General features: G+C 50.5%; 1 protein-coding gene across 1 annotated transcript; it reads right to left on the bottom strand.

Annotated features, from left to right (window-relative positions):
• Positions 1-536: 536 nt before the first annotated feature.
• pcdh10a (protocadherin 10a) lies at positions 537-19,102 on the bottom strand. The gene is given in 5 exon segments (XM_077012808.1): positions 537-2,210; positions 12,814-12,920; positions 14,281-14,336; positions 16,126-18,552; positions 18,554-19,102. Coding segments are annotated over 5 exon segments (2,982 nt in total). The 5' UTR covers positions 18,626-19,102; the 3' UTR covers positions 537-1,890.
• Between the last annotated feature and the right edge of the window lie 1,438 nt (positions 19,103-20,540).

Raw genomic sequence — 20,540 nt, 5'->3', positions numbered from 1 at the left:
AGAGAGGGGAGAGAGTGAGATAGAGAGGGGAGAGAGTGAAATAGAGAGGGGAGAGAGGGGATAGAGTGAGATAGAGAGGGGAGAGAGAGAGGGAGAGAGGGGATAGAGTGAGATAGAGAGGGGATAGAGTGAGATAGAGAGGGGATAGAGTGAGATAGAGGGGAGAGAGTGAAATAGAGAGGGGAGAGAGTGAGATAGAGAGGGGATAGAGTGAGATAAAGGGGAGAGAGTGAAATAGAGAGGGGAGAGAGTGAGATAGAGAGGGGAGAGAGTGAAATAGAGAGGGGATAGAGTGAGATAGAGAGGGGAGAGAGTGAGATAGAGAGGGGAGAGAGTGAGATAGAGAGGGGAGAGAGTGAAATAGAGAGGGGATAGAGTGAGATAGAGAGGGGAGAGAGTGAGATAGAGAGGGGAGAGAGTGAGATAGAGAGGGGAGAGAGTGAAATAGAGAGGGGATAGAGTGAGATAGAGAGGGGAGAGAGTGAGATAGAGAGGGGAGAGAGTGAGATAGAGAGGGGTAGGGTAGGGGAGGGAGGGGGAGGGGCTTTAACTGGTGCAGAACACAGATCCTTCACACACATCACTGCTCAATTCACCTACCCACAATGCACCAGCACAGCGGGGGCTAATGGGCTGGACTTATGCAGGTATGCAGAGGTGTGGGGGGGCGGAGCTTGTGGGTAGTGTGATGTGTGTGAATGTAGCAGGTCATGCAAATACACACACACATACACACACACACACACACATGGACCCATATGATTGTAAAGCTGCTTTGTGACGTGTGTTGTGAAAAGTGCTATATAAATAAATTTGACACAAACACACACAAACACACACATGCAAGCAGCCCCCACCACACACACAAAGGCAACATCAAGAATATAGTACAAATAGAGTTGTGCCACATACAGTATATACCCACACACACACACACACACACACACACACCCTCAACCTGTGTATATTATCTGGGTGCCACAGAGACTGGGTCCATGAAACACATGTTGTTAGCATGTCATCATGTTACCATGCAACAGGTCGTACACACACATGCCATTCTGATGCTCGCTGCAGGGTTTTATGGGTAATAAACTGACAACACACACACATTTGTGCTGCTTTAAGAAGTCTTTAAGGAGACCTTGCACAGTTTAGTGTCTAAAACATCTTCAGCTCTGATGCACTAGTACAAGGTCATCTTCACAACAGCAGCACGACTGCCCCCAGGAGACCTCACATGGGAGCCACGTGGGAGCGGTCTCACGGCTCACGTGGGAGCGGTCTCACGGCTCACGTGGGAGGGTTCATGTGGGATCGGTCTCACGACTCATATGGGAGCGGTCTTGCAGCTCACGTGGGAGGGTTCATGTGGGATCGGTCTCACGGCTCACGTGGGAGTGGTCTCATGGCTCACGTGTCAGTGCTGTGTTACGTGCAGATGTCGTATTTCAGCGGAAGGAGAAGTCACAACACCATGAGTTTGTCACGCTGGCAGGATCGGCCAATCACACGCACCTCCATTCCTTTAATTAACCAATCAGTATTGAGGAGGTCACACCGCAACTAGAGGGTTACGCAGGGAGATTTGAGGACGGGGGGGAGGGGGAGACAAACTAGCAGACAGTACTCCACAATCTCAGACCAAAAAAGCTCTTTATTAATTAATACAATTAATTAATGTAAGCTCTTTATTAATTAATACAATTATTGATGTATTCCGCATTAACTGACATGTTTTGATAGATGAACTACAGGGGTTCGTGAGTAGCTTACATTACAAAACAAAGACAGATGTGTGAGTATGCAGACCCAGAGCGTACCGTTGCAGTGGAGAGGGACTCTGCTGCCGGGGGGCGTGGCCAGGGGCGTGTCAGGGGCGGGCGCTCATCAGCGGGGGGGCGGGGCTGAATACTCACACATGGAGTGCTGGTATGGCGCTGGGCGCGGTGCTAAGGGGGGCGGGGGGTGGGCTCGTGCGAGCGTGCCGTGGTGTGACTTGTCTTTGCCGAATGTGGAGAATGATTGGTCCGCTACGCCCGCTACGCCCGCCTGTACCTCAGTGTCCGGCACTGCATCCATCCCAGGCACGTGCAGGTTGCTGCGGTAATCGGCACCCTGGCGACCGTCACCAGGCACAAAGGAGGGCATCCAACAGCGATCAGAGTGACCCAGGGCCTTACACTCGTCTGTACAGTTAGAGAAGAGATCTACACACACACACACACACACACACACACACACACACACACACACACACTGCAGTTAGAGAAGAGATCTACACACACACACACACACACACACATACACACACACACTGCAGTTAGAGAAGAGATCTACACACACACACACACACACACACACACACACACACTGCAGTTAGAGAAGAGATCTACACACACACACACACACACACACACACACTGCAGTTAGAGAAGAGATCTACACACACACACACACTGCAGTTAGAGAAGAGATCTACACACACACACACACACACACACACACTGCAGTTAGAGAAGAGATCAGCTCCTGCCCAAAACAACAAAACACACACACACACACACACTGAGGACAGTCAACATACTGGAGAAGATAAATTAGTGTTCCTGAATTAAAATGGAAGTTTATAATTAAAAAAAAGTTTAGTTTCATCTTCAAATTATTTAGCTTTTTTTAAATATATTTATTAATGTTGATATTCTCATATAAATTTCTTTAAGATGTTGTTGGGTATTTTGAAATGTAGAGCTAGATAAATCACCTTCACCTCAGTGAATTACTCAAATACTTCACGTCAAGTAGTGCAGTGTCAACATGAACAGAGAGACAAACGGATGAAGCAGTGTGAGATGATCTCACACACACACACACACACACACGCACACGCACACACACATACACGCACTCACACACACACACACGCACACACACACTCACGCACACACACATACACACACACGCATTCACGCATGCACACACACACACACGCACTCACGCACACACACACACACACACACGCGCACTCACGCGCGCACACACACACACACGTAGCGCTGGTATGTAGTAGGAATGCTCTGCAGCTCACACACACATCTGTGTGAATATAGATGATTATTTTAACAGTCTGATGCACAACGAGCTTCTTCCTTGTTTGATAATCGACTTCCCAGGTTACAGGACAGTAGTGAGAGAGAGGGAGAGAGAGAGAGAGGGGGGAGAGACAGATAGAGAGAGAGGGAGAGAGGAGGAGAGAAAGAGAGAGTGAGGGAGAGAGAGAGATGGAGGGAGAGAGAGAGAGAGAGAGGGTGATTTACACCAGTAGCACACACACCTCTCTTAATACTCTCTCTCGAGTCCCACACACATCTCACAATGCGCTTTTAGTGCTCCGTTCTAACAGCTTCATTCACACTCAACCACTCCAATCAACACACACACACACACACACACACACAGAAACACCCCCTCCCACACACACACACACATGTGTGGATATGTGGGGCGTAGTCGTGTTAGGTATGTGGACGTGTGGGGCTTTGGATGTATGTGTGTGGTAGGGGTGTGTGGGTGGAGGCTCTTTAAGCTCTCATCACATTTTCAGAATAAGATCACAAAGGTAATGATAGATCTGAATGTGGTGTGTGTGTGTGTGTGTGTGTGTAAGAGAGAGAGAGAGAGAGAAGCAGGTGAAACAGGTGAAGCAGGTCATGGCCTGATGGTAGGGAACTGGACTTGTGACCGGAGGGTCGTGGGTTCGATTCCCAGACCTGAGGCCATGACTGAGGTGCCCTTGATCAAGGCACCTAACACCAACTGTTCCCCGGGTGCCGGGCTAGGGCTGCCCACCGCTCTGGGCACATGTGCACCACAGCCCCCTAGTAATCACTAGTGTGTGTGTGTGTGTGTGTGTGTGTGTGTGTGTGTGTGTGTGTGCACCACAGCCCCCTAGTAATCACTAGTGTGTGTGTGTGTGTGTGTGCACCACAGCCCCCTAGTAATCACTAGTGTGTGTGTGTGTTTTCTAACTGCACAGATGGGTTAAAAGCGGAAGACAAATTTCGATTGGGGTGTAAAAATCACAATTGACAAAATATGGCACCTTTTTAAAGATTTTTTTTTTTTACATTTTTTTAAAAGGTGAAACAGGTGAGGCAGGTGAAACAGGTGAAGTAGGTGAGGCAGGTGAAGCAGGTGAAACAGGTGAAGTAGGTGAAGTAGGTGAAACAGGTGAAACAGGTGAAGTAGGTGAGGCAGGTGAAGCAGGTGAAGCAGGTGAAACAGGTGAAGTAGGTGAAACAGGTGAAACAGGTGAGGCAGGTGAAGTAGGTGAGGCAGGTGAAACAGGTGAAGCAGGTGAAACAGGTGAGGCAGGTGAAACAGGTGAGGCAGGTGAAGTAGGTGAAACAGGTGAAGCAGGTGAGGCAGGTGAAGTAGGTGAAACAGGTGAGGCAGGTGAAGTAGGTGAGGCAGGTGAAACAGGTGAGGCAGGTGAAACAGGTGAAGCAGGTGAAACAGGTGAAGTAGGTGAAGCAAGTGAAACAGGTGAAGTAGGTGAAACAGGTGAAGTAGGTGAAGCAAGTGAAACAGGTGAAGTAGGTGAAACAGGTGAAACAGGTGAAGCAGGTGAAGCAGGTGAAACAGGTGAAGTAGGTGAGGCAGGTGAAACAGGTGAAGCAGGTGAAACAGGTGAGGCAGGTGAAACAGGTGAGGCAGGTGAAACAGGTGAAGTAGGTGAAACAGGTGAAGCAGGTGAGGCAGGTGAAACAGGTGAAGCAGGTGAAACAGGTGAAGTAGGTGAGGCAGGTGAGGCAGGTGAAGCAGGTGAGGCAGGTCCATAGCTTCAATGCCTTCATCTTGCAGGAACTGCTGACACACTCCAGCCACATGAGGTCTAGCATTGTCCTGCATTAGGAGGAACCCAGGGCCAACCGCACCAGCATATGGTCTCACAAGGGGTCTGAGGATCTCATCTCGGTACCTAATGGCAGTCAGGCTACCTCTGGTGAGCACATGGAGGGCTGTGCGGCCCTCCAAAGAAATGCCACCCCACACCATTACTGACCCACTGCCAAACCGGTCATGCTGAAGGATGTTGCAGGCAGCAGATCACTCTCCACGGCGTCTCCAGACTCTGTCACGTCTGTCACGTGTTCAGTGTGAACCTGCTTTCATCTGTGAAGAGCACAAGGCGGCAGTGGCGAATTTGCCAATCCTGGTGTTCTCTGGCAAATGTCAAGCATCCTGCACGGTGTTGGGCTGTGAGCACAACCCCCATCTGTGGACGTCAGGCCCTCATACCATCCTCATGGAGTCGGTTTCTAACCGTTTGTGCAGACACATGCACATTTGTGGCCTGCTGGAGGTCATTTTGCAGGGCTCTGACAGTGCTCCTCCTGTTCCTTCTTGCACAAAGGCGGAGGTAGCGGTCCTGCTGCTGGGTTGTTGCCCTCCTACGACCTCCTCCACGTCTCCTGATGTACTGGCCTGTCTCCTGGTAGCGCCTCCAGCCTCTGGACACTACGCTGACAGACACAGCAAACCTTCTTGCCAAGCTCGCATTGATGTGCCATCCTGGATGAGCTGCACTACCTGAGCCACTTGTGTGGGTTGTAGAGTCCGTCTCATGCTACCACGAGTGTGAAAGGACCACCAACATTCAAAAGTGACCAAAACATCAGCCAGAAAGCATAGGTACTGAGAAGTGGTCTGTGGTCCCCACCTGCAGAACCACTCCTTTATAGGGGGGGGTCTTGCTAATTGCCTCTCATTTCTACCTGTTGTCGATTCCATTTACACAACAGCAGGTGAAATTGATTCACAATCAGTGTTGCTTCCTAACTGAACAGGTTGATTTCACAGAAGTGTGGTTAACTTGGAGTTATATTGTGTTGTTTAAGTGTTCCCTTTATTTTTTTGAGCAGTGTATATATATATATATATATATATATATATATATATATATATATATATATATATATATATATATATATATATATATATAACAGGTTAAATGTTCTAAATGTTGGCTTACATTTCAAATCTCATGTTTAGCTGAATGAACATGTTATCAAACCCTTTTAATGTACAGTATGTAGGCTTACAAATTCATGTTTAACTGAATAAACCGTTGAACACGAGTAGCCTACATTTTATTGACATTTTAACCAAATATTTTTTTTCTTCAAGTATCAAAGTAGAACAGCTTCCTCAAGCAGTCATTGATGCATTTTGGAAACAGGAGATGAGCCCCTGGTCTAATGCACCCTCTGTATTAAGAAACCCTATCTCAAAGACTGACTTTTATTCATTACTTGGGTAGCACACATATGAGCCATTTTAATCTAGAGTAATTTCAAGATTTCAGTGAAATTAATCTAGATTTAAAAAATTTATCTATGGCCACCCCTAATATACACACACACACACACACACACACACACACATATATTATATATGTATATATTATATATGTATACATACATATTATATATTTATATCTCTATCTATCTATCTATCTATCTATCTATACACATGTGTTTTTGAGCTAAAGAGTTAAAAACACTGATGCTTGAAATAAGCGAAATATAAACAATCTAAGCGTCACGTGACAACCTGTGGGCTTTAACCCCTTTAAACCACATTACATTCCCCTAGTATGCTAGCTAGCTATTTATCTATATCACTCTCTCCGATACGCGGGTATAAACATCATTATTTAAAACCAATTATCTTTCACAGTCTCTCATTCTTTAAAGCTAAATATGAATAAAACAGCATGACATTGCAAAACAGTAAGATAGTAAACTAGGTCTTACAACCACGTTAGCATCGCATACGCGTTCTAAATTCCTGAACATGACGGATGCTCGAGATTAACGCAAATCTTAAATCGTGAGCAGACAAAACCCAATCTAGCTAGCAAAGGAATATGACCGAGATATCCATGGATTTTACTTCATGTTTAAATACCTTATGCTGGAGTCGAATTCGTAACACAACGCAGCTTTTCCCCCATGGTGTAATCGCTGTGACAGAGAGGATTATGGGAATTTTAGTTTCTTAAATCCTCCAGCTCTCTTTCGTTCAATTACATATAGAACAAAGAAAACTACAGTCGCCCCATAAGTATTACAGCGTCAACCAAACTAGGTAGCAACACGTTATAATTTCCAAAAAGGTTTCTTTTGCTTGAGATGAACACAAATTAAAGTGAGAACAAAGAATACACAATCTTTCTGAGCAAACGCATATAATTAAGATAAACCTTGCTACTGGTTGTTGGTTTTTCCGCGTCTCGTTTGCTTCATTCAATATTCCGAAAACAGCCCCCTTATAGCGATATACAGCCGCAATTTTAGGTTTACGCTAAACGCTAAATATTTAATATTTAATACGGATAATGCTTGAAAATAAATTAGGCTTATGTAAGATGTTTTATCAGCTTGCTAGTATAACTTAATATTTTTGACTTTATATATTTATATGATGTATTTTATTTGTACTCTTTGATAACGTATAATTTAACTAACTGTTCAAATGCAGTTTGTAATTATTATATCAATTGCAATATATTTTTTAAATTATTTCCTCCGTCACAAAGTTATTACATAATGTGTTTGGTTCACTTTGGACGAGCAGTGACATGTACAGTGGGGAAAATAAGTATTTAGTCAGTCACCAATTGTGCAAGTTCTCCCACTTAAAAAGATGAGAGAGGCTGGTAATTGACATCATAGGTAGACCTCAAATATGAGAGACAAAATGTGAAAAAAAATTTGAGAAAATCATTTTGTCTGACTTTTAAAGAATTTATTTGCAAATAATGGTGGAAAATAAGTATTTGGTCAATAACAAAAGTTCATCTCAATACTTTGTTGTATATCCTCTGTTGGCAATGACAGAGGTCAAACGTTTTCTGTAAGTCTTCACAAGGCTGGCACACACTGTTGCTGGTATGTTGGCCCATTCCTCCATGCAGATCTCCTCTAGAGCAGTGATGTTTTGGGGCTGTCGGCGGGCAACACGGACTTTTAACTCCCTCCAAAGGTTTTCGATGGGGTTGAGATCGGGAGACTGGCTAGGCCACTCCAGGACTTTGAAATGTTTCTTACGAAGCCACTCCTTTGTTGCCCTGGCAGTGTGCTTGGGATCATTGTCATGCTGAAAGACCCAGCCACGTTTCATCTTCATTGCCCTTGCTGATGGAAGGAGGTTTGCACCCAAAATCTCACAATACATGGCCCCATTCATTCTTTCATGTACACGGACCAGTCGTACTGGTCCCTTTGCAGAGAAACAGCCCCAAAGCATGATGTTGCCACCCCCATGCTTCACAGTTGGTATGGTGTTCTTTGGATGCAACTCAGCATTCACTGTCCTCCAAACACGACGAGTTGTGTTTTTACCAAATAGTTCTACTTTGGTTTCATCTGACCATATGACATTCTCCCAATACTCTTCTGGAACATCCAAATGCTCTCTAGCAAACTTCAGATGTGCCTGGATATGGACTGGCTTAAGCAGGGGGACACGTCTGGCACTGCAAGATCTGAGTCCCTGGCGTCGTAGTGTGTTGCTGATGGTAGCCTTTGTAAAGTTGGTCCCAGCTTTCTGCAGGTCATTGACTAGATCCCCCCTTGTGGTTCTGGGATTTTTCCTCACCGTTCTTGTGATCATTTTGACCCCACAGGCTGAGATCTTGCGTGGAGCCCCAGATCGAGGGAGATTAGTAGTGGTCTTGTAGGTCTTCCATTTTCTGATTATTGCTCCCACAGTAGATTTCTTCACACCAAGCTGCTTGCCTATTGCAGATTCAGTCTTCCCAGCCTGGTGCAGGTCTACAATTCGGTTTCTGGTGTCCTCCGACAGCTCTTTCATCTTCACCATAGTGGAGTTTGGAGTGTGACTGTTTGAGGTTGTGGGCAGGTGTCTTTTATACTGTTAACGACTTCAAACAGGTGCCATTAATACAGGTAATGAGTGGGGGAAAGAGGAGCCTCTTAAAAAAGAAGTTACAGGTCTGTGACAGCCAGAAATCTTGCTTGTTTGTAGGTGGCCAAATACTTATTTTCCACCATTATTTGCAAATAAATTAAACGTCAGACAAAATGATTTTCTCAATTTTTTTTCACATTTTGTCTCTCATAGTTGAGGTCTACCTATTATGTCAATTACCGGCCTCTCTAATCTTTTTAAGTGGGAGAACTTGCACAATTGGTGACTGACTAAATACTTCCTTTTCCTTACTGTATCAATGCCGTGCATGCGCAGTAGTGCAACGAGTTGTGCAAGTGTGTAAAGGTGTATCCCCGCCCCCAAAGTGTGCTTGAGGTGCAATACCACAACCGGCCTACAGGGACATAGTGAGCATGGAGCCTAGCACACTTCCACACACACCCCACATTTTACCATATTGTGGGGTCCAAAAAAAAACTGCACCACCCATATCAGCATGGTCTCTTGAGTCAACTGAGTGATTTTGGCTGAAATCATTGTGGAGACCAGCAAACTGGTCCCCACGACGTTTTCGGTCCCCACTGCGTGAGTGTGCTAACGTGTTGCGGCCTCCACCATGTAATAAAGACAAACACACACACACACACACACACACACACACACACACACACACACACAATAACATGACTCTAAGAGCTCTCCCTCAGCCCTCCACCAGTCTTGTATCAGTCTTCAGTAATCATCCCCCAAACGCTGGTGAAGGTCATTTAAGTGTTCCATGTTTCTGAATATTTAACAAACGAGTAGATGATGATTCACGCCCCTCACCACTGAACGGGGGACACGCCTCTCACCACTGAACGGGGGACACGCCTCTCACCACTGAACGGGGGACACGCCTCTCACCACTGAACGGAGGACACGCCCCTCACCTCTGGACGGGGACACGCCCCTCACCACTGAACGGAGGACACGCCCCTCACCTCTGGACGGGGACACGCCCCTCACCACTGAACGGAGGACACATCCCTCACCACTGAACGAAGGACACGCCCCTCACCACTGAACGGGGGACACACCCCTCACCCTTGGACGGGGACACGCCCCTCACCACTGAACGGGGGACACACCCCTCACCACTGAACGGGGGACACGCCCCTCACCCCTGGACAGGGGACACGCCCCTCACCCCTGGATGGGGGACACGCCCCTCACCACTGAACAGGGGACACGCCCCTCACCCCTAGATGGGGGACACGCCCCTCACCACTGAACGGGGGAAACGCCCCTCACCACTGAATGGGGGACACGCCCCTCACCCCTGGACGGGGGACACGCCCTTCACCACTGAACGGGGGACACGCCCTTCACCACTGAACGGGGGACACGCCCCTCACCACTGAACGGGGCACACGCCCCTCACCACTGGACAGGGGACACGCCCCTCACCACTGAACGGAGGACACGCCCCTCACCCCTGGACGGGGGACACGCCCCTCACCCTTGGAGGGGACACGCCCCTCACCACTGAACGGAGGACACATCCTTCACCACTGAACGGGAGACACGCCCCTCACCACTGGACGGGGGACACGCCCCTCACCCTTGGACGGGGACACGCCCCTCACCACTGGACGGGGGACACGCCCCTCACCACTGAACAGAGGACACGCCCCTCACCACTGGACGGGGGACACGCCCCTCACCACTGAACGGGGACACGCCCCTCACCACTGAATGGACGACACGCCCCTCACCACTGAACGGAGGACACGCCCCTCACCACTGAACGGACGACACGCCCCTCACCACTGAACGGACGACACGCCCCTCACCACTGAACAGAGGACACGCCCCTCACCACTGAACGGAGGACACGCCCCCACTCTGCCCCTCCTGCTGAAGAGGCTAAAGGCTGGAGGAATGTCGACATGGAATGAGAATTCAATTGAGAAAGATAGTGTGTGTGTGTGTGTGTGTGTGTGTGTGTGTGTGTGTGTGTGTGTTTACATAGGGGTATGTGGTGATGTGTGCTGATGTGTTTGAAAAACCCTCACCACTGAACGGGGGACACACCCCTCACCCTTGGACGGGGACACGCCCCTCACCACTGAACGGGGGACACACCCCTCACCACTGAACGGGGGACACGCCCCTCACCCCTGGACAGGGGACACGCCCCTCACCCCTGGACGGGGGACACGCCCCTCACCACTGAACAGGGGACACGCCCCTCACCCCTAGATGGGGGACACGCCCCTCACCACTGAACGGGGGAAACGCCCCTCACCACTGAATGGGGGACACGCCCCTCACCCCTGGACGGGGGACACGCCCCTCACCACTGAACGGGGGACACGCCCTTCACCACTGAACGGGGGACACGCCCCTCACCACTGAACGGGGCACACGCCCCTCACCACTGGACGGGGGACACGCCCCTCACCACTGAACGGAGGACACGCCCCTCACCCCTGGACGGGGGACACGCCCCTCACCCTTGGAGGGGACACGCCCCTCACCACTGAACGGAGGACACATCCTTCACCACTGAACGGGAGACACGCCCCTCACCACTGGACGGGGGACACGCCCCTCACCCTTGGACGGGGACACGCCCCTCACCACTGGACGGGGGACACGCCCCTCACCACTGAACAGAGGACACGCCCCTCACCACTGGACGGGGGACACGCCCCTCACCACTGAACGGGGACACGCCCCTCACCACTGAATGGACGACACGCCCCTCACCACTGAACGGAGGACACGCCCCTCACCACTGAACGGACGACACGCCCCTCACCACTGAACGGACGACACGCCCCTCACCACTGAACAGAGGACACGCCCCTCACCACTGAACGGAGGACACGCCCCCACTCTGCCCCTCCTGCTGAAGAGGCTAAAGGCTGGAGGAATGTCGACATGGAATGAGAATTCAATTGAGAAAGATAGTGTGTGTGTGTGTGTGTGTGTGTGTGTGTGTGTGTGTGTGTGTGTGTGTGTGTGTGTGTGTGTGTGTGTGTGTTTACATAGGGGTATGTGGTGATGTGTGCTGATGTGTTTGAAAAAACACTTTTTTCGTTTCTTTCTTCAACCGTATCAAAGTACTTCGCCCTATTTCCCAGAAATGTAATCTTTCTGAACATTCCCCATTGGCACACACACACACACACACACACTAGCTAGAAGACCTTGGTTGAAAGCCTTTGTGTTGTGTTGTGTGAGGGGGATTGGGAGTGGTGGTATTTGGCAACGCAGAGTCTAGTCACCTGAATGCCACCGTGCTGAACAGATAAAGGTCACTATCTGTCCAGTGTGCAGAACCAGTTTCTTCAATAAAAACACACACTTCAGGAATTTAAGCTGAACACACACCTACACACAATTATCCAACCTGATTTCAAACAGTTGTGTGCTATCTGTTTAACTGCGGTGGGACTGTAGCAATTTGTGTGTGTGTGTGTGTGTGTGGGAGTAGCTGTATATATATATATGGTATATGTATGTGTGTGTGTGTCTGTCCTCCACGTCTCATAAACTAGCTTCTGTGCTCTGTTCCATCAGACACCAGAAATATTCTGGACACTGGTAGGATCCCGTTAGCCCAGTGACAGCCGTGGGATTCCCTGCGCTCCGCCAATCGATCCGGGTCTGAACCAGCGCTGGGTCCCCTAACCCTAACCGGGTCCATGGCAGTGTGGTCCGTGCTGTGATTGGCCACGAGAGTCCTCTCTGCTCACGCCGTCGTCTCAACCGCACATCTGAACGTGTCTTTACATCTGAGCGTGTCTCTGCGTCTGTGTCCCAGGTGAAACCAGGGCAGGACATTGGAGGGGACACCTCACTCACCTGCAGAGTGTCCCCGGTTTGTGGCATCGTGGTCACTGTCTCCCTGTTCGCTGTCTCCGTGCCCGCTGTCTTTAGAGCTGACAAGATCCGCCTCCTGGAATGCTGAGCTGGAGGGAGAGGAGGAGGAAGATGAGGAAGAGGAGGGAGATGAGGAAGAGGAGGGAGAGGAGGAGGGAGAAGAGGAAGAGGAGGGAGAGGAGGAAGAGCATGTGCTGAAGTGCTTTATTCCAGGCAAGTCTGAAGGCGGTAACGCCATTTTTTAGACTTTAACACTGGCGCTTTTCAACTTTTGCCACAGATCAGCAGAAAAGCGAGAAGAGAATAATCCATAATCACATCATCATGTCATCACGTCATCACATCACCACGCCATCACGTCATCATGTCATCACATCACCACGCCATCACGTCATCATGTCATCACGTCATCATTTCATCACGTCACCACGTCATCATGTCATCACGTCACCACGTCATCACATCACCACGCCATCACGTCATCATGTCATCACGTCACCACGTCATCATTTCATCACATCACCACGCCATCATGTCATCACGCCATCACGTCACCACGTAATCATTTCATCACGTCACAACGCCATCACGTCATCATTTCATCACGTCATCATGTCATCACGTCATCATGTCATCACGTCATCACGCCATCACGCCACCACGTCACACACTGGAACATACGTGGGCATTTTGTTTAACATAGATCAAGCTTATGTGTGTGTTTGTGTGTGCGTACGCGTGTATGTGTGACCATGTGTGTGTAATGTCTTGCCTGGTAACATGATGGTGTATGTGTGTGTACCTGTTAACCTGACGTGTGTGTGTGTGTGTGTACCTGTTAACGCGATGTGTGTGTGTGTGTGTGTACCTGTTAACGTGACACATGTGTGTGTGTGTGTGTACCTGTTAACGCGACGTGTGTGTGTGTGTGTGTGTGTGTGTGTGTGTGTGTGTGTGTGTGTGTATGTGTGTGTGTGTGTGTGTGTGTGTGTGTGTGTGTGTATGTGTGTGTGTGTGTGTGTGTGTGTGTGTGTGTGTGTATGTGTGTGTGTGTGTGTGTGTGTGTGTGTGTATGTGTGTGTGTGTGTGTGTGTGTGTGTGTGAGTGTGTGTTTGTGTGTGTATGTGTGTGTGTGTGTGTGTGTGTGTGTGTGTGTGTGTGTATGTGTGTGTGTGTGTGTGTGTGTGTGTGTGTGTGTATGTGTGTGTGTGTGTGTGTGTGTGTGTATGTGTGTATGTGTGTGTGTGTGTGTGTGTGTGTGTGTGTGTGTATTATGTGTGTGTGTGTGTGTGTGTGTATGTGTGTGTGTGTGTGTGTGTGTGTGTGTGTGTGTGTGTGTGTGTATGTGTGTGTGTGTGTGTGTGTGTGTGTGTGTGTGTGTGTGTGTATGTGTGTGTGTGTGTGTGTGTGTGTGTGTGTGTGTGTGTGTGTGTGTGTGTGTGTGTGTACCTGTTAACACGTCGTGGTCTGTCCAGGTAACTGAGTTCTGCTCTCTGGTGTTTGGTCTGAACAAAATGAAACAGAAAATAATGATACAGTAATTATAAAATAATGGAGGTTAAATTCAAAACACTATTTTAATGAGTAGACCATCTTCCTGTCTGCAGGGTTAAAACATCTTTGTGTCTGTTCGGACTGCAGAGTATATTCAAACTGAAGACTCACCTGTCTGAGTGTTTAAATGAGCACTAACACTGCAGCACTCGCTGTTGTCTGGTACTTTACACCTTATGTTTATTCATGACTGTGGTTATTTGTGCTCCTAGGTACAAGTTTGAATTCTTGTTGAAGTGTAAGTCTGTACTTATTTGAAACACTAGGGTTATGGTTAGGGTTAGGTAATACTAGGTAATGACATAGATTCCTGTAGTTTAGTAGTAGTCTGGTTCAAGGAGTCTTGAATTCTGACCTATCTGCTAGGATGAAGTCTATGAACAGATGCACAGAACCACAGAGCGTCTGCTAAGTGCCCTGAATGTAAGTGGACGTGTGTGTAACGTTGAAACATTGCCAGGTCCCATGACTCGTACCACAACTGCGACTAGACTCCTCAGCCATAGACAAACCTTTGTTCCGTCTTTCTTGTGAGGCCACATGATTTGCGTACTTAATAAATTTCCACCCAAATCCACATCTCCCACTCACACATCTAACGGCTGCTCTGTGGTGTACACACACACACACACACACACACATATACGCACACACACACATATATGCACACACACGCACACACACACCCACACAACCCCAACCACACACCCACAACCCCCCCTCACACACACACACACACACATATACGCACCCACACACACACACACCCACACAACCCTAACCACACACCCACAACCCCCACATACACACACACACAACCCTACACACAACCCCACACACACACAACCCCCCCCCACACACACATATACGCACCCACACACACACACAACCCCAACCACACACACACAACCCCCCCCCCCCCCCCCCCACTAACGGCTGCTCTGTGGTGTACACACACACACACACACACACACACACACATATACGTACACACACACACACACACACATATATGCACACACACGCACACACACACCCACACAACCCCAACCACACACCCACAACCCCCCCCCTCACACACACACACACACATATACACACCCACACACACACACACCCACACAACCCTAACCACACACCCACAACCCCCCCATACACACACACACAACCCTACACACAACCCCACACACACACACCCCCCCCCCACACACACATATACGCACCCACACACACACACAACCCCAACCACACACACACAACCCCCCCCCCCCCCCCCCCACACACACACACACACACACAACCCCCCCCCACACACAACCCCACACACACACAACCCCCCCCACACACACATATACGCACCCACACACACACACAACCCCAACCACACACACACAACCCCCCCCCCCCCCCCCACACACACACACACACCCTGAGGGTGGGGAGGTCATATGAACTTCCAGAGTCACTAGCGAACTTCGGACAGACGCAGAACAAAAAGCAGAGACGTGCGGATTAAGCTCTTGACACAAAGCACATTTGAGTAATTAAATATCTGAAAAAAAACACAATTGTCTGTGGTTTTATCGCGCGACACTTACCTTACATGAAGTCATTTAAACACTATTTCTGTAAGTAAACTCAGGTAATGCACCTGTGTTAGCACGGCGCGAGTCCTAAATAAACACTTGTTTATTTCACGCGCCCAGAGAGACAGCGGGCCGGTTCCGGTTCGTGTCTCACCTCGCTAGATAAAATGCTCCCGTTTGATATGATGTCCGGCTGTTGGTCGGCGTAACCGGTAACGATCGCCCCGCACGGGTTGTGCTCGGTTTCCGTGCTCCGAGAGGGACTGCACGGTTTGAGGAACATCAGGTCGGTTTTGGCGGACTCCGGCGTCAGGCACACCTGGTAGCAGTAGTTCTGGTTCTGATGGCGCGAGCCGAACGTGCCCGACTCCTCCACCGGTACCTGCGCGCTGCTGGCCACCGTCGTGCTCTGCACGAGCATGATATCCGACTTACTGAGCTTCTTTTTGCGCGCGCGCGCCTGGCGACCGCAGCACGGACCGCAGCACGGACCGCAGTCTCCCGACACGCACGTGTATATGTTCATCTTCTTGTCTTTCTGGCAGCGCACCGCCAGCACGATCATGGCGAGGAGGAAGATGAAGGAGACGGAGCCGAGCGCGATGATGAGGATGAGCGTGAGGTCCAGCGAGCCCTCTTTGGACCGGACGGAGCCGCGGTCCGCGCCGCGTCCCTCCACCACGCCGTCCACCAGCACCACGCTGATCCCGGCGGAGGACGACAGCGGGGGCTGCCCGTGGTCTCGCACCTCGATCAACAGGTCGTACGGGTGTGGCGGGTCCCGCTTTTTGGACACCCGGCGCGCGGTCCGCAGCTCTCCGGTTCTCCAGTCCATACGGAACACCCCGAGCTCGTTCCCCCGCATGATGCTGTAGGACAAACGGGCATTTTCTCCGTCATCCGCGTCTGTGGCGACAACGCGAGTTACCAGATATCCAGGCTCCGCCGACCGGGGCAAATGTTCCCTTGCAGTGCCGTTTTTGCCCAACGGGGCAATTATATTGGGGGCATTATCGTTCTGATCCACTATAATGACGTTAACCGTGGCGTTTGTAATAAGCTCTGGGCTCCCGGAATCTTTCGCTTGAACCATGAACGTGAATTCTTTCATCTGCTCGTAATCAAAGGAGCGCAGTGCGTAAAGATACCCGTTCTCGGAGTTCACGGAAACGTACGTTAAAACGGACATGCCCTGAATCTCGCACTCCAATATGGAGTAAGTCACATATGCGTTCGGTCCCGTGTCCGGGTCCAGGGCGCTGACGGCGTAGATGTAAGCTCCCGGCACGTTGTTCTCGGTCACGTACACCTCGTACACCGCCTGCGTGAAGCGGGGCGCGTTGTCGTTCTCGTCGGACACGTGCACTTTGATGGACTTGCTGGCCGCGAGTGACGGCGGCCCGGTGTCTTTCGCCACCACCGTGAGCGTGTAGTATTCTGCGCTCTCGCGGTCCAGCGGGCCGTCCGTCACGATGGTGTAGTAGTTCTTAAAGGACGATCTGAGCTTGAACGGCACGTCACCGAGCAGCTCGCCGGTCATCTGCGCGTTCTCACCGGAGTCGCGATCAGACAGACTCAGCATGGCGATCACCGTGCCCGGGGCCGCGCTCTCGCTCACCGACTCGGTCACGGTGCTGAAACTGATGTCAGGCGTGTTGTCGTTCACGTCCAGTAGTTTGACGAGAACTTTGCAGTGCGCGGGCACGGCGTTGGGCCCCATGTCCTTCGCCTGCACGTAAATCTGGTGCGTGCTGCTCTCCTCGTAATCAACTTCTCCGGTGACTTCGATCCGCCCGGTGCGCGCGTCGATGTTGAAGAGGTCCCGGACGCGCGGCGGGTTGTGGCTGCTCAGCGCGTACACGATCTCGCCGTTGTGGCCCTCGTCCATGTCCGTGGCGTTCAGCTGTATGACCAACGTGCCCACCGGGGAGTTCTCGCGCAGGTTGACGGAATAAACGGACTGGTCGAACACCGGCGCGTTGTCGTTGGAGTCCAACACTTTAACCACGAGCAGAGCGGTTCCGGTCCTCTGCGGCTGCCCCCCGTCCACGGCGGTGAGCACGTACCTGTGCACCGCCTGCTGCTCGCGGTCCAATGGTTTCTCCAGAACCAGCTCCGCGAACTTGTTCCCGTCGCCCTGTGTCTGCACGTCCAGGTAAAAGTAGTTGTTGTTGGTGATGGCGTACGTGCTCAGCGCGTTGGTTCCGACGTCCGGGTCGAAGGCGTTCTCCACCGGGAAGCGCGTGCTCGGTGTGGCACTCTCGGTGATTTCCACGGTGATGTCGGTCTCCGGGAAACTGGGAGGATTGTCGTTAATATCCAGCACCTCGATCTCCACGCGGAAAAGCTCGAGCGGGTTTTCCAAAAACACCTCGAGATGAAGGAGACACGGGACGGTCTGTCGACATATCTCCTCCCGGTCCACGCGCTCGTTCACCACGAGCGCCCCGGTTTCCAAATTCACCTCCAGATACGGTGTCCGTGAACTCGGCACCGTCTGGAAACGGCGCGCGGAAAGTTTGGTTATGTCCAGACCCAAATCCTCGGCGATATTCCCCACAATCGTCCCGCGTTCCTGTTCCCTCCGGTACCGAGTAGTGCAACTGCGATAGCCCTCCATCCACAACCGAGAACAGGAGAAATAACAAAATCATCTCCAAACAACAAGTGCGCTGTGTGTGTATCCTCCTCTCTCCTCTCTCCCTCCCTCTTAGACGCGACCCGGTTCTCCGGATCTGGGTCTGCCCATCGTTTGCGTCCGCGAAAAAACGCGCTCGTTACTTCCCACAACTACGACGAATGTCCTGTGATGACGCCGGGAGCATGTCGCCGTGGGCGCGAGCGCAACAGCCATTAGATCCGCCGCTCTTCAGCGACACCGGGGTTCGGTGGTCCGCGCAGCCCAGGGGAACATTGCCGACCCGTCAGATCCACATATCCGTTAAAACCGTGCCGAGACCCGGTACAACATCCCTCGATCCGGCGAGTGGCCTCATAAACTCCCCACAGACAAAACATGCAATCCTGAAGCGAAACTTTGGACCCGAGCGGTGCCGTCTGCTCACTCCTCCCTGTGCGCGAGCTGCACGAGACCCAGCGCTGCCTCCTCATCCACTTCTGCACGGCCAGTGAGCGCTCGTGCTTCTTTTGCGCAGATCCCCGCCGCCAGCATCCAATGGGGGGGCTCGGTCTCGCAGCAATGCGCCATCTCATTGGCCAGGCGGCACGCCACTCACAGCCCTTCGGCCCGCCCCCTTCATCCCCACTACGCGTCTGCCCGCGCAGGACGCAGAATGGTCACTAATTTACATGTTTTACGAATAAAGTCAAACAATCGCTTTCAAGGCGGATATCAGCAATAAAAAGCTGTGGATCTCGTTTGGTGTGGCTTTGCCTTGTTGTGACACCAAACGTGGACTTCAATGGCAAAATTCCAGTCCAAACGTTTCCAAACGCAGGGGACACGGGCCACACTGCTAGATTTAAACAGGACATTTATTTGCAGACGCGTTTAAACATAGTCACGAGCGCATTTAGGGCTTGACGCACGTGAGATGGGTGGTGTGGCTCGGCTCTTAGTATGCAGAGCACGAGCACGCAAGCCGGTTGTCTGCACCGGGAGCGCGAGAGTACGGAGGAATTCGGGCTTTAGCACAGGTCCGTCCAGAAACACGGAGACGCTGCCAGTGTTTGCAGACCACCTGAATATGAAACACAAGATACAGATGGTGTCTCTCTGCTCAAGACTGTATCTCTCTCTTTCTCTCCTGTCTCGCTGCATGACTCTGTTAGACGTTTCAAGTTGTAGGACGCGTTAAAACACGGAGGTTTTATAATGGATCTTCTGTCTCGTATCTGCTCGTTGATGTTGCCCCGGTGAGTCTCGGTACCGTCGCTTCTGCTGTGTTAAGCTGCCGGTGTATGGTTAACAAGTCTCCCCCCTCACTCGGTGTTTGTGTCGCAGCGGTTCCGTTGGCCCGTGTGTATCTGCTGGACTCCATCCGCCCTCCAGCGGACACACTCGGAACGGGTTCAGGACACCGCGGTGTCCGCCTGTCCCCGGATCACAGGGTATCGGTGACATTACATTTACGGTCTCCCAGATCGGCAGAGGTGACATGTTCTGTGTTTAACAGTAGCTATTTGATTTATTTACTTTAATTTCATTTTATTTATTACTTTATTATGTTTGCCAAACCAAAACGTATAAACTAAACTATGAACTCTACTTCTTTAGTTTTGTGTGTTTCTGTTTGTGTGGGTCCGGCACAGCGGAGACCCAACTCTCATTAAACACACGCGCCCAATCTCAACCTCCCCTGCCCGAGTTCTGTAACCAACAGCGCCGCCAAGCGGTCACTTATATTCTTATATTATATTTCTATATCCTCCTGCTCCAGTTGAGACGATGATCTCGCCCGTTTGGAAACGTGTTTTATTAAGCGCGTTCTGTGCGCTAAGCTCGCGCATTACGGGTCGAAGCGGGTAAAATGTCCAGTGATAAAACTGGCAAAACTTCATTATGAAATAAAAAGACCTGATTATTATCAGCAGCATATAGACAAGACT

This window comes from Brachyhypopomus gauderio, chromosome 1 (assembly GCF_052324685.1).
Source record: "Brachyhypopomus gauderio isolate BG-103 chromosome 1, BGAUD_0.2, whole genome shotgun sequence".
Taxonomy (NCBI): domain Eukaryota; kingdom Metazoa; phylum Chordata; class Actinopteri; order Gymnotiformes; family Hypopomidae; genus Brachyhypopomus; species Brachyhypopomus gauderio.
This window is presented reverse-complemented; position numbering and strand designations above follow the sequence as displayed.